The sequence below is a fragment of the Cyanistes caeruleus genome, chromosome 5, assembly GCF_971803275.1.
Source record: "Cyanistes caeruleus chromosome 5, bCyaCae1.hap1.1, whole genome shotgun sequence".
Lineage (NCBI taxonomy): Eukaryota > Metazoa > Chordata > Aves > Passeriformes > Paridae > Cyanistes > Cyanistes caeruleus.
Window position 1 is genome coordinate 49,679,199 of NC_141705.1, and position 14,415 is coordinate 49,693,613.

The 14,415-nt window shown below is 38.8% G+C and overlaps 1 protein-coding gene across 2 annotated transcripts in view; it reads left to right on the forward strand.

The window, feature by feature from the left end:
* TSPAN5 (tetraspanin 5) overlaps nucleotides 1–14,415 on the forward strand; it is an 83,126-nt gene that overhangs the window by 63,374 nt on the left and 5,337 nt on the right. For both annotated transcript variants that reach the window (XM_023927020.2, XM_086888423.1), the window contains 5 exons: nucleotides 6,460–6,606; nucleotides 8,432–8,602; nucleotides 10,465–10,590; nucleotides 13,665–13,712; nucleotides 13,855–13,971. In XM_023927020.2, the coding sequence (XP_023782788.1) occupies nucleotides 6,460–6,606; nucleotides 8,432–8,602; nucleotides 10,465–10,590; nucleotides 13,665–13,712; nucleotides 13,855–13,971 (609 nt within the window). The remainder of the gene's footprint in view (nucleotides 1–6,459; nucleotides 6,607–8,431; nucleotides 8,603–10,464; nucleotides 10,591–13,664; nucleotides 13,713–13,854; nucleotides 13,972–14,415) is intronic.

Here is a 14,415-nt window from a genome sequence, read left to right on the forward strand (position 1 = left end):
TACATGTCTATCACACAGTTCTTCTAAAAATTCTTGTCAACAAGGAAACTGCACATATCTTATGTTCCTTACAGGCTGAAGGATACCCAAAGCCTATATCTTGCCTCTAAGACAGGGCTGTGTGTGGCTTTTATAGGACTGGAGAAGAGAGGAGGGGATCCACTGTTACACTTCATTTGAATCTCAGTGCATAAAGATGCATAGTCTAAACAGGCAGGCTCTTAAATGATGTGCTAGTTCCAATATTTGATAGTCATTAATCCTGAAAAGTCTAAAAATCCATATCTTGTATGTATTTATGCCAGTTATTCACCTATTGAACTCTACTTTGTTCGGACAAGAAAGCTAGACTAGTTTTCCTCCTCCGTCAGACACTTGAAAAATCAAGTTCTGCTGCTATTACTGCTTGCTGTAGGAAATGCAAAACCAACAAAAATCAAGGAAATAAGATTTGTAAACATCCCCCACCTAGTTTCTTGCTTGCAGAGACAAAATTCTGGAGTCAAATTGATTTGGCATGTTTCAATGAGTATTGTTCTGTTCCCTATGTTCATTCCGATGCACAGCATGCAAGAACTCCATGGTGTTATGACTAACGAAGCAGAGAGACATTTTTCTGTTTTAAAATCATGCATTTGAAAATACTTTTATTTACCATCACCCCCCAGATGTTACTGTTTGCCAGTGATACTAAGTCCTGCAGACAAGCCTGTGAAAAGGCTAAATCTCTGTTTGCAAAAATGGATGTTTCAGAAGGTCTTGTATTGATGTATCTTTTTCTGGTCTTCTGTATTTCTTGGGTGTATGGTGTGGGGCGGGGTTTGGTTTGTTTGGTTTTTGGTTTTTCCTCCCAGTAATGAGTTATTGCAGCAGAGAAGTTTCTTTTTTTCACCATCTTGGAGGAAATGGAAGGTAAAAAATAGCGGCCTTCTCCCATTCTCCTGTAGAGTCCCCTTCTTTTACATATGCATCCTGTGGGCCAAATTTCATATATACTTATTGTATCACCTCTTTGTTTCTTAGGCTAATGATTCTCCTAAGTTATCTCTGACTCTTTATGCCTTGATTTTTCATTACTGCGTCAGCTTTTCAAAATTGCTGCTGCCTGGAGTGTTTTCAGTTGGAGCCATACTCTCTTGTCCTGCAGTTTGCTACTGTGCCTGTTACAGCAGCAGCTGTTTAGCAACAGATCATCTGGAAATGTCACTACTTTGTTAGTGCACTTGTGACTCCCTTAGGAACCCAGGAAAGCATCAGAATTCTGTAGGTATGACAACACTGGGTCGCTGCTCCAGCTGAGATGTGTGTCTCGCTCTGGGATGAGCCTATGAGGGCTGTTACTACTAAATGCAGGCAGTGGGGACCAACAGGAGGGGAAGTGGTGCTGAAGATCCAGCTTGCACACTGCAAATATTGAAAGGTTTGAGTTACTTTCTGCCTAGTTCCAGAGTGATCTCATGGACCAAACGCCTGCTAGTGGATGGAGCAAGAGTTGTGTTCCAGGAGCACATCTTCATTTTTAAGTAATCCAGTCTGTGTCCTCTGAGAGTGTTCCTGGTGTGAACTGAAGCACAGCTTGTGTATGATCACTTCAAAAGGACTGCTGGATCTGACCTGAAATATTAATCTAGATGTGCATCCAAGGCAGAAGCTGGAGTCAGGGGTCTGTCTCTGGAAAGTAGTACAAGCTGTTTTGATGATGTTAAAGAGTACAAGATGGAGAATGGGTGAGGTGTGCACCCTTACTGCTTTTGTATGTAGCTGTTGCTTCCTTATTCTTTATTGATGGGAAAAAGGCAAACCATTGTGCAGCTATAAATGTATCATCAGGATGTAACATCAGATATAACATCAAGAGGGGCATTCACAAGCTCCTGTGTTCAAGACCACCATTTTTCCTTTACCTTGTTCTCCCTTGAGCTATACATGAGATCCTGCTTATAGTGTGGAGGGCTCTGGCTGTGAGGAAACCATGGCAGCAGAGGACCTGTCAGGCATCTCTCAGGCTTTTTTCCTACCTGTGCTCACATACCAGGAGGAGAAGACTCTGGTTCTGTAGGAGTTTTTGTTGGGCTTGGCTTGCTTGTCTCACATTTCTTGGTGGGTGGCATGCACCCTTGTGTTGAAGAAAAGAGCCAAGTCCTAACCATTTCATTTGACTTCCCCTGAATTTGGGGTGGGGTAGAAATGTGGGGTCAGTCTTTCCTCTTCCATCCATGCATCATTGTATCCTAATGACTGAAATACATGTCACAAATAAAGGAACTTTTTTCACAGCTTTACTGTTAGTTATTTTAGTTCACTTATGGATGATTTTGTTGTTTCACTACACCAAATAAATTTTGGCTTGTGTTGGATTAAAATATGAAATAGCGACTCATGGGCTGCTATATACAACAGGCTGTGGAGGGTGGAGGAACAGAGCAAACAGATGAGCTGGAGATCAGCCAGGGAGCATGTCCTGCTGGCTCTCCTTGTGGGACTACAGCAGAGCCCTGGGTTCACACCATAGTGAGAAGTAAATTACTTGAGTATGTAGCTTTGTACAAACAAAGCATTTCCTGCCTAATACAGATTACACAAATGCCTAAACTGCTGAGAAGGTGATGTGCATGTACCTCAAAACTAGCCATACTTCAAAATGAAAGTGCGTCTAGAGGAAAAAATTGCTCCTGCTTTTAAAGTATCAGAGTACTCACAACGATTTAACACTTGTGGTTGTAGAGGGCAACTGCAGTAGTGTTGCTGAGGAGAAATGCCTTGCATTTGTAGAAAGCCTTACTTTAAAGTATTTACAGGTGGTTTGTTTAGGTCTTGCACTGATGTATGAGAAAAGTGGACAGTTGCCATCTATTCCATGACTGACTGCTCAGCCTGAGGATTTAGAGCACATTGTGGAGGGTGCAGTGTTAGACTATGAGAGTACACATCCTCTGCTCAAGCACCTCTGGAATTATTTCCTTCTGCTTTTGGCTAAAGATGGGTTGAAGACAGAATTGGTCACTACCAGATGTTTGTACCTCTGTGTCAAACTTTTCCCAGGAGTAGCTGTTGCAGCCAAAAAAATATTTGATATTGTGGTAGTAGTTGTAGCAGGCATTATAGAAACTTGTAGTGAATAGGAAGTTTCCTAGAGGACTGTACATTTAGATCGTCTTAACAACATAAAGTGAGATATTATTCCCCAGTTGTTGCCCTGCTGCTTGAAGCAAAATATGCTTTTCTTCAAGGTATTGCACTGCTGCATCTTCAGAGAGCTTATTTGTGTCCAGAGTACAAGACTGGAAAATTGTATTCTAAGCAGTAAGTGGTAATTTTCTATCAGACTACCTCTGTGTATCTCGAGCTGTGATCACAGAGCATTGTCTGTGTTTCTCATTCCCACTGCTAGCTATTGTTTTATTGACAAAGCCTCTCTGAAGACTGTGTATCCTCAGATGTCTCTCCAGAACGCTGATAACTTGCAGTTCATATGCAGAGAGCATACAGAGTACAAATGAGAATTAAGCAGTATGTGCTTTGCATTGTTAAGATGTGTTATTTGGGTTTTATCCAAGCTAGGCTTATGATTGCCATATGTGGACTAGCAACAGATGCACATAAAGGTGCTTTCCAAGGACAGCAAACAATGGCAGATAAAGCCTGTGTTGATCTATGCAGTTTGTGTTGGATCATAGCTACCCTGAGGAGTGGCCAGCCAACATGTGGCATTACAGGCTGCCTGGCAGTTCTAGAAAATCAAGTAAAGGGTAAAAGGGCAGGATTGGAAAAACAGTATAAAACTGGTCAATAAATTTTGTTGCCGTCAGATTTAATGTGACTGTGACAAAAGCAAAGCAGTATGTTTGTTACTACCACTTTTGTATTATAACTGTCTTCTCTAACAGTATTATCCACAAATGTGAGCTGAATTTTACTTGGATTTCTTTTAATTTGGATTTTACTACTTTCATATGGAAAGAAGTTGATTTAGCGTAGCAATTTGCTTTGAGTTTTTTTTGTTGATTTATTTGGTTTTGTTTGCTTTGTTTTTAAAGAAATGCAAAGTGTCTTATGAAGAGAGACTTAAATCTTTTTTGGATTTTGGATTCTTAAATCTTTTTTGGATATTTTTTTTAAAGTAAATCCAAGTAATAACAAAGGCAACATCCTTTCTCCAGTGACTAAATTTTTTTCACTCCACTACACCACAGTCCATTAATTCCAAAATCAGCTAATATTAAAAGAAAAGAGTAGTAATGTTTGTTAGAGCAGAATCTGTTCTCATCTTATGGTAGCTATATAAGAACAGGGGAAAGGACTTTAAAACTTTGTGAAGAAATAATTTTAGTAGTTGTTTTTCCCCTTGAGGCAGAGCTCATGCCTCTTAACTTGTGTAGGGCCGAGGCCTTGATTTTTTCAAAGATTTTGTGTTGTTGGATTATCCTGTTTATATTGCTTGTTATTCTTAGCCAGAAAGTTAGCTTGGATTTATTTTCTGTGACAAATGTAATGAAAGAAAAGTAGCAGAAAGACTTTTGCACAAGTTGATAGAGTGTTAATGACAGGTAAATCTTCATTTCATCTTGGTGTGTATCATCTCTTCATTGAGTTGGTACCAGAAAAAGGGATGGGGCAACTGCTCCACTTTTATAGCAGTGCTGGCTTTGAGTTGTGTTACATTGTTCCTTACATCTTTTTGCTTTTTTAATGAATGACAGTAAGGCTAGTACTGTATGTGATGTAGGAGGAAAGTGATGAATGTGATTTTTTTTTTTTTCATTCCTCTCAGGCAATAGTCTTCTCTAGTAGGAGGAAAAAGAATATACTTAGATAATGTTATTCATGCTGTTGGATTATTGTTTGTGTTCTAGGATTAGATTGGAGTCAGATTTTTCTCTGGATTTCAGCCTTTCCTAAGGCTCCTTGATGTGTGTATTGGTGAAATTCACGTGTATATTTTATTTACTCTGTCCTTGTCTGCAGAATTAAGAACTTTGAGTACTGTCTTCATTTATTACTTGCTCAAGTTTTGCTTGGGAAACTATGAAAGTGGTTGCAGGCTACATGAAGTAATGTGTTAGAGATACTGGTTACATGGCAATTGGTATGTTTTGAGTGGTTCAGAATGAGTGTATGTGTGTCACAAGTCTAAAGCCACAGTTGTGAACAGTTATCATTAACAATGTTACTTAAAACTTCTGGAAATGAGGTTATGGTAGCTTCTCTCTAAATTATTGCTGTTTTGGGACTATTTCAAAGAAACAAAGGGGTATGAACAGGAAGAATAAAAAGGATGAAGCATAGAGGTTTGCAAATAAGGAGCTGTAGATGTAGAGATCTATGTTGCTGTTTCCCAAGCCATCCTCTATCATGCAGGAGTTAGAGGAAGCAGTAGTCCAAAGCACTCAGCCTGGGTTCAGGCTTCTGTGAGGAAACACAGCAGTGTGCTTTTCATTGACCTACAGCACTGGGGAGGGGAATGAAGAAATAGTGACACTTCAGCATTTTTTTTCTGCCAAAAAGCCTTAGGAAACTGTAATTGTTCCTGTGCAAACTCACTGGATATGGTAAACTTTGTACTTGCTTCTTGATGCAACCCATCTGTTCAACATCAGCCAAACTCTGCCTAAAATGTGTTCAAAAAATTAAAATAGTTCCTCAAGATTACTGGTGTTGCAACCCAAGCTTTGCTTCTAAGGCAAAAATGGCATTACAAGCAGACTGTGCTGACTGCCATATCTAAAACACAGCATATGTGGTTTAACATATGATAGGTCTACCCTAAGTTAGTATAAACTGTGCCCCAAGACAAGTTCTTAAATTGTCTTTCAGCCTACTAAGAGACTTTGATATTTTCAAATTTTTCTGGCTCACTAAGCAGTCAGTAGCCATACTTAATTTCTAGAATGAGGTTTTAGCACTGTAGGTGCCTGAAGTTGAATTGGCCAGATATGTAGTTTGTCAAAATTTGTTGAAAAGTTTTTTGTTGCAAGATGCTGCAACCTAAGAGCTCACTTCTAATTTCTGACAATTGCTATAAATAATGAGAGTAAATGCTAAATTCAAGGTGGTTTTATTGTTTTTAACAGTCTTTTTCTATATAACATTCAACTGTGTGTTTACATAGACAATGTATATGATACGTAAAATGCATCTCAGCATGGGTAATAGGAATGTGTTAAGTTTTGTTCAAATATCTGTTCTGAGTTTCTGGCAGACTACTTATTATATCTAAATAAGCAGAAAATGCCCTGTGGGTTTCTCACAGAGAATTCTTCAAGAACACTTTGTTGCTCATTCACATGTTGATTCAGAAATATTGCACATAATTGCACTTTTTATCTCTTTGGGGATACAAAGATTTTCTTGTGTTTTCTTGCTGTACTGCAGAACATTTATTTTGCTGTAGTCTTCTTCCTTTTTAAGAAGAAAAATGCAGGCAGAATTTATATAACAGAAACATTGCCTTTTTCTCAGGGAGTGCTGTCCAATATCTCCTCCATCACTGACCTCGGAGGCTTTGATCCTGTTTGGCTCTTCCTAGTGGTAGGAGGAGTTATGTTCATTTTGGGATTTGCAGGATGCATTGGAGCTTTACGAGAGAACACTTTTCTTCTCAAATTTGTAAGTAGCTTTTGCAACTGTGACATTCCTCATTTATGTAGCATGCCATGTTGTCTGTTCTGTTTGACTGTGTTAAGCTTTTAAAATGTATTTTAGAGAGGAAGGTGTTACCCAGTGTCAGAGTACCATGAAATCACTTAGCTTTTAACATATTACAGCTCTTCAGTCTCTGGTGCTTACTGGCTGTGCTTTTTTAAAGCTCAAAACTATTGGTGGCAAGAGCCATAACATGGAAGTACTGATTTTCATATGGACGTAGCCTAACATTTTGCTTCCCTGTCACAAAAAGAGAGAAATTTCTTGTGAGAATCTGCATGTTGAACTTGGAGTCCATAACAAACTGCCTGTGAAATGTGAGGGATGTAGATGCAGCAGTGAATGTGACCCATGTGACTTTTGCTGTGCCAGGACCCCTCAGGGTACAGAGGGGATAGGACTGTTACAATATCCTCAGTCTGGCTGATACCCTCAGTCCCTGCCATTCAGCTTAAATGGAAGAGGCTTCACTGCTTTCAGTGCTGGGGCCTGAGAAGGAGAAGGGGGGAGGAGAGTCCAGGATGTGGAAAGAAAATGGAAGTTTTCTTGAACTCTGGGCTGGATTGTTGGTTAGGGAAGGAGCATCTGGTATACAAATGCACCTCAGTATGCAGAACTTCTTTAGCTAAGTAGCCAGGTTCTGTATTTTGAAAGACTTCCTCCTGTGACTTTTGAAAATGAGGGTATAAGTATCATGTTCACTTTTAAATAAACAGAAGATTTATAATAAAGAGAATTCTTTCCTCCATTTCCAGAGATGGGCACAGCCTGTGCACACAGTTGTGTCTTCATAACCATTAACTGTTAATATATACATGAAAAAGCTTCCAGTGAAATAAGTGCCTCCAAGTGACACATTTGGCTCCCACAGTAATGTTGTATAAGGGGAGGAGGCAATTGAGAGTCACAGTTCTTGAGGCATTTATAAAGCAGCTTGTAACACTTTTTTTTTTTTTGCTTCTTCCTAGCTTCTCTTAGCTTGCCTAAAATGAACCCATCTGCTGTACCAGAAATAGCTTCCCATACAGCAGCTGCAGGAGAAATTAAAAATGTATCTGAACACACACAGAGAGCATATTAAAATGAAACTCAAAGGCACAGTTGCAAAGGGGATGGACTTCCAATATACCAGGACCCCTGTGTGGCTTAAAACAGTGTAGATTCAGTGGAAATACTTAGAGAAAGTGGCAGATCATTAGTAATGCCTTTGGCATCCATTGCATTTGCATTAATCATAGCAGCCTCATTTAATTTTAACGTGGATGTGAGTCATTTCATAGACATTCCGCTCCGACTTAGTCATTAATTAATTTCTGCTGTTACCAGTTTCTGCTTTGGCTGCTTAGGTGGGGCTTTGCCAGTGAGAGGATCTAAAGCAAAAGTCATGTAGACAGCATTTTACTAGCACTATTGGTTGTTTATGCCTGCTAAAATGTAAGTGCCTGTGTAGAAATTTAGGATTGGTTTTCAAGGGCCCTACACGTGGTGGTGACTAGCTGTGTATTGAAATTTACAGTGAATTCTCTTGAATCTCTTTGAAAATTTCAGTGAAATGTCCAAGGTTTCAATAATTGTTACCATTTTTGTTATTTGTTAGAATAGAATTAAGGTTTCTGTGCTACAGCTCAAATAAAAATGGTGTGTTTTTAATGTGAAATTTCCTATGTGCCAAAAGGGCTTGAACTTGCACTGAAACAGATAAAGCCTTATCACTGGATATAATTGTGAGCTTTGAAAAAGATTTGGTCATAAAGGAAAATAATTTTAGCCTTTTTTATTTTCTTTATAGTTCTCTGTATTTCTTGGAATTATTTTCTTCTTGGAGCTCACTGCTGGTGTTCTAGCATTTGTTTTCAAAGACTGGATAAAGGACCAGCTGTATTTCTTTATAAACAACAACATCAGAGCATACCGAGATGACATTGATTTACAAAACCTCATAGACTTCACACAGGAATATGTAAGTTGGACTAAGCTTATTTTTTTGTAAAGCTTACTTTTGAGAAATACCTCCTCTTATTTTTAACTTTCCATCTGTTCTATTTTTCAAGGAGCAACAGAAATATTCTAGCATGTAGTGCTTTTGAATATATTTATATTTGTTTTTACAGAACTTCTGCAAGCATACAGTACCTGTGTAAAGTGGCTTTATTGATGTATGACTGAGTAAAACAAGATGAAGAGTTGGGACTTCTTGAAGACTTAGAGATAGTGTGTCAAATGCACCAAGTTAAAATAATTTGTTGTAAAAGCAATCATGTCTGTTTAAGAAATTACTCCTTTTCTTAGCTTCATTTGGTCCTAAGATGAATGTTGGTGTAATTTTAGCAACATTAGAAGTGCTACACTACACTGCAGAGTGGCAGAGGTATTTAGTTGGTCCAAATGAAACTACAATGTTATTTCTTCTGAATTAGACTTAATAGAATTAGCCTAATGAAGTGGGCCACTTGTAGAGTTCTTATAGGACTTCTCTAAGTGATGCCACATCTGCACTTGGGAGGGAAGGGTGAAACCAGTGGTGCAATTGTTTGTGCAGTTTAAACTCTGTAATTTCTCAGTGTGTGTGAAGAAGTCTTGTACTGACTTTTGCACAAGGTGTGCCAGTACCTTCCCTCTCTAGTACTCAGTTCTGGCCTGTGTTGATGAAGTCCTCTATGAATCTGGCACTGTGTGGCTAACAAGGCTAAGTGTTGGTTGAATTCATGTTTACTAATTTTTGTACATTCTGCAATTAAATTAATTTCAATGCTTGATTTGCTTCTCTAAACCTGGAGGAAGAATGGTAAGTAACAGGATGTGGATCCTTGCACTGTTTTGAGTCTTTTGCAAGAAGGTCACAGGTCACTACAAACTGAAAGTACTGGTCCACTTGTATGCAGCCGAAGTCTACAGTCCAGTTTGCAGCTTCTTGAAGCTCTCTCCTAACTGGATTCGCACTCAGCAGATAAGTCAGGGGCAGCATGAGTTCTGAGAACGAATTACTTCTTCAACCATGGTAGAGATAGTGCATGAAGACAGCACATGAGGTATTTCAGAGAGAACTGCTACATCTAGAAAGAGAGAACGGCTATTCCAGTGCTTTTAAAAATGTGGTTGGTTTGTTGTGGTTTTTTTTTAAAGTTGACATAGATGGGTTCATTATTCTAGCTCCTTAAAGGCTGTAAACCAACAGTGCTTCACTGGTCTCCAGTCCATTCTTTGTATATTCAGCAAAACACATCAATTCTTCATGTGTTCAACATGTTTTGCCAGAGACTAAGCCTGACTTTGGCAGATTTACTCACTGAAAGATTCAATAAAGGTGTTAATTGTGCAATGTGTGATGCTCAGGGAGCAGTGTGTTCACACTGTCCGATGTACAGCCTGCAGCCAGGCAAAGTACCCCCAAACTGGCAAAAGGAGTAGCTATACTGGTGTATCCTTGGAGTTTGTTTATTTGAAAATCCAGGGCTTGTTAGACTGGACAGAATATTTATTGTACTCTTGGCTCTACTGTTCCTCAGGCCTGAGCTTGTAGGCCTGTGGTATTGTGTAGGCTTATCAGCTCACCCACAGGTTTCTCTCCAGAGAGCAGCATAGCAATGTGTGAACGTAACTTTAATCACATGATAACTTTGGAACAGCTTACACATTTGGAATGGTATTTTTAAAAAATTACAAAAATCCCCAACCTAACAAAAAAAAACCAGTTTCAATGAAAACAGTGGGAGTCTCAGATTTTGTTTTGAAAGCTAGAGGGAAACTGGCAGCAATGGTGCGTGTTACTAATGCTGAGATTTTCATTCTGAAATTTAAGAAGCTCTTCTTTTTTTGTTCTAGTGGCAGTGCTGTGGGGCTTTTGGAGCCGATGACTGGAACCTTAATATTTACTTCAATTGTACAGATTCCAATGCGAGTCGAGAGCGCTGTGGTGTGCCATTCTCTTGCTGTACTAAAGACCCTGCTGTAAGTGACAGTCTAGAGGGTAGGATGGGTCTGCTGTTCCAATTGTAAATAACTCTTCAAGATTTTCCTTTTTTATTTCTGGAAATTTAGCCTAATTATTAACTTCTCACTGACCTGTATTTTTTTTTGTTCTTGCAGCTTAGCTTAACCACTAACTTCTGCAGTCAGCAAAACTCAAAAGATAACTTAAGTCTTCACTGTTTGTGGCTTTTATTAGAAAGAGAGAACTATGGGCTTGGCTGAACATGCATATTAATTTTAGCAAGTATAAAATGAGAAGCACTTAATGAGTTGAAGGATGTGAGCTTTCACTTGAAATTCATCAGAACAGGAACCCTTAAGATCAGACACTTTAGAGGAGGTATTATTCATTATTTAATGCAGTGTCCTGAGGCTGCAGCCAGTTTGACCTAGTTTGTGCCAGGTACAGTAGTAATGAATGACAGTCTGTACCTTGAGGAACTGACATGTTTGCATTAGAATCTTGAGTTGGGTATGGGTATCTTTACATACTCATTTTTTTACCTTCAAAATTACTCCCTGTCCTACAGTCACCTGAAATCATACTTGAAAGGTCAGAAATTGTTTGTGGGAGCAGCTTTTTTGGTAAATTTTCATGCCTTTAAAAATATTTATAGTTCTGGATCATCAAGTGGAAAGTGTTGGAGCCATGCATTGCTAATATGGATATAATAAAGAAGAGTAAAGTGAAAATATGGATATAATAAAGAAGAGTAAAGTGGAAAGTGTAGGGACTCTACACTTTGCTTTTCACTTTACATTTTACTCATAGTGAAAGGCTTGGAACAGGGATGGGTATGTGCATGGAAACTGTTACGTGCCTAGCACTGTATACATTTGACTTCATATAGCTTGAAAGAAGCTGGCTTTGAGTGCTTGTGTTATCTAGCAATTTAGCTGTGCCTTTTTTTCCACCTGGAATGACTTATAGTTCCTTGAATGTATTAGTCTAGCACAGACTGAAGTTGCCAAAAGGCACCTCAGGTGCTTCCTGCCTGACTAATGCAATGCAGTCAGTGCTCCTGGCATCCAGTTGCTGCTGCTCTGCCCCTCTCCTGATAAGGCACGACCACTTGCACGGGCTGGTTCTGGTTCCTCAGTAGTGAACATGTCTTCACAGTAGTTTGAATTTGTCTCACAAACATAGCTGAAAATATTTCAATGGGATATTAAAACAAAATGTAGGTTAGTCTCATGCATTACCTTATGCTTAGGATTCCCTCTTCCCTCTGTTTGCCTATCTACCCACCCACCCACACAGAGGTCATCGCAACCCAGTTTTAAAAATATAGTTGTTATAAAACCAAACCAGTGACAGCAGTACAAGATAATCCTATAAATACATAATCCATCCTTAAGTTCTCTCTTTCTCTCTGTTGTGAAAATGGCTATGTAGTTAGGGTGTGATGCAGCAAGCAGAAATTTACAGGTAAGTCTCATTCACTGTAAGGAAGCAGCAACCTTAACGGCCTCTAAAAACTGAAAACATTAGAAGTCATGCATACATGTAAAATAATTGTGACCAAGCTGTGATTGGTTCAATTACAGTGATAAACACAGGTTTATTCTGTGGGAAAGCAAATTTGTCTTTTTTAGAATTAGGTTTCAGTGTTGGACTGATGCAAACAGTTATGTGGATGCCTTATTGTTTTTAGTTTAGCTTGAATCAGGAACTGGTAAGTTTAAGGCAGGCTAAAATAAGTTTCTTGAAACAAATTTTGATTACTGTAGTTCATTTTGATGTAGTCAAGGAGGTTGAAGTGTTCCAAATACCTGTACAGGCAAGTCTAGAAAACTTTTTTATATCCATTGCATTTTTTGTACCTTCCTTTGGTTAACAAATTCCAAGGCTAAAAAGGCAGATGACATTAATGATGAAGCAAGTAGGCATTTAATACAAGGAAGAAAACTTAAAATCCCTCTGTCAGAATCTTAGGTACTTTTACAACCTTTCCTTGTAGTCTGTGGCACTTAGATCCTGGAACAGAAGCATTCATCTCATTGGGAGATACAAGTTACATGAATTTTGAATGTCTGTTAGGGGAATCCACTTTGGGCAGCTGACGGAATGTGACTTGTTGGACTTCCTGCAAAGTGAGGAAACAGAGGAGCTTTCCATGCTGATAGGAGATACTGTTTTCCATATGACTGCTTTTTAAAATCCATTTCACTGCTTGCCTTTCGCACTTCCCACAGTTTGATTAAATTGTGGTGTTTGGTACACGTAGATAAGATTGGCTGATTTTCTCACTTTCTTGAGTAGTCCTTCTTCTGCTTATTGTCTTTATATGATAAGCCAGTAACTTAATATTTTGCTGCCATTGTGGCTGATGCCAAAAGTTTCATGCTTCTTTTTATTACCATGAAATAAAGTAAAAATAGAGCTTCAGCTGCCAATGACAAGGATTTGTTCACTAGAGAAAGTCTGCCAGAGCCTATCTTATTACCTGTGCTTTGGGAGTACTAAAGGAAAGGGAGTAGGAAAAAACCCTCCTTTCCCATTGGTATCAAGCTCCTATAAGAAAGAACAGGCAGTAAGAACAGATTACCCCATCTATTCTTTTTTCTTTCAGGTTTTTGGAAAGGAACTGTACATAGTTCTAGAGACATTCTCAGAAAGAGCTTGCAGCTTCTGCAACCGAACTGCCCCATGTCACCTCTTCATTCTGTACAGACTGAACCATGAAAATGGCAACAGTACTCTTGGCATACTTTTTAGTACAGACAAAAACCTTATCAGCAGAATGTTCTTTCATTTATCACAGATGTTTCCCAGTTCCTTTACTTTACTAAATGCTTGCATCTGGAACATGGAGGGCTGGTTTTCCCAGTTTGCTAACTTGAGAGATAAAAATTTTTTTGACCATGTACTCTTGTTTGCTGCAAATAATTAATAGCACAGAGAGAAGGAGGAAGGATTTTTTTATTAAAGCAATATGCTAACCAAAGTTTGGGTGATTGTTTTATTACATACAGGATCAACTCCAGGATGCTGGGAGAAGGTATTGGGGAGACATTTTACTGATTGCCTCTCTCCTCTCTCTCTCCTCTAGGAAGATGTTATTAATACCCAGTGTGGCTACGATGCAAGGCAAAAACCAGTAAGCTGCTTTTTTTTTTTTTTTTTCCCCCCTTCTTAATATAGTATGTTAAGGATCTGAATCCCTATTGGAAGAGGATATTATTTTACTGATGGTGTAGTTGAATGTAATTATCTGTTTTCTTCCCTCTTCTCCTTGGCAGGAAGTTGATCAGCAGATTGTTATCTATACTAAAGGCTGCGTCCCTCAGTTTGAGAAATGGTTGCAGGACAACCTTACCATAGTTGCTGGTATATTCATTGGGATAGCATTACTGCAGGTAAACATCATGTTCCCTGGAATGAGTTGCACAGAGGAATAATTGATAAAGTGAATATATGAGGGGGGGGAAATATGAGAGTAGTAAATGCAGTGCCAGTTGTGTCTGTTTGTGGGTTTTAGCAGTGAGAACTAAATGTATGAGACCTTGTTTTAAGGAATATTTAATTTTTATCTACAGGGATGCATTTTTTTCTTTTCAACTCTCAGCAGATTGAAACTAACACTGTTAGATAAAGCTTATATAGAGACTATCAAGCCTGTACAGACCTGCTGTTTCCAGTGGTGCTTAAATGAACAGTGGAGAGCCTTTATGGTTGCTTTGAAACAAGACTAGAACAGTTAATTAACTGGAACCCGGTGCCACCATAAAATTACTGGGGTTACAGGAGTTCTGCAATATTCTTACTTCCAAAACTTAGTGTTAATTTAATTTCTACCTCTG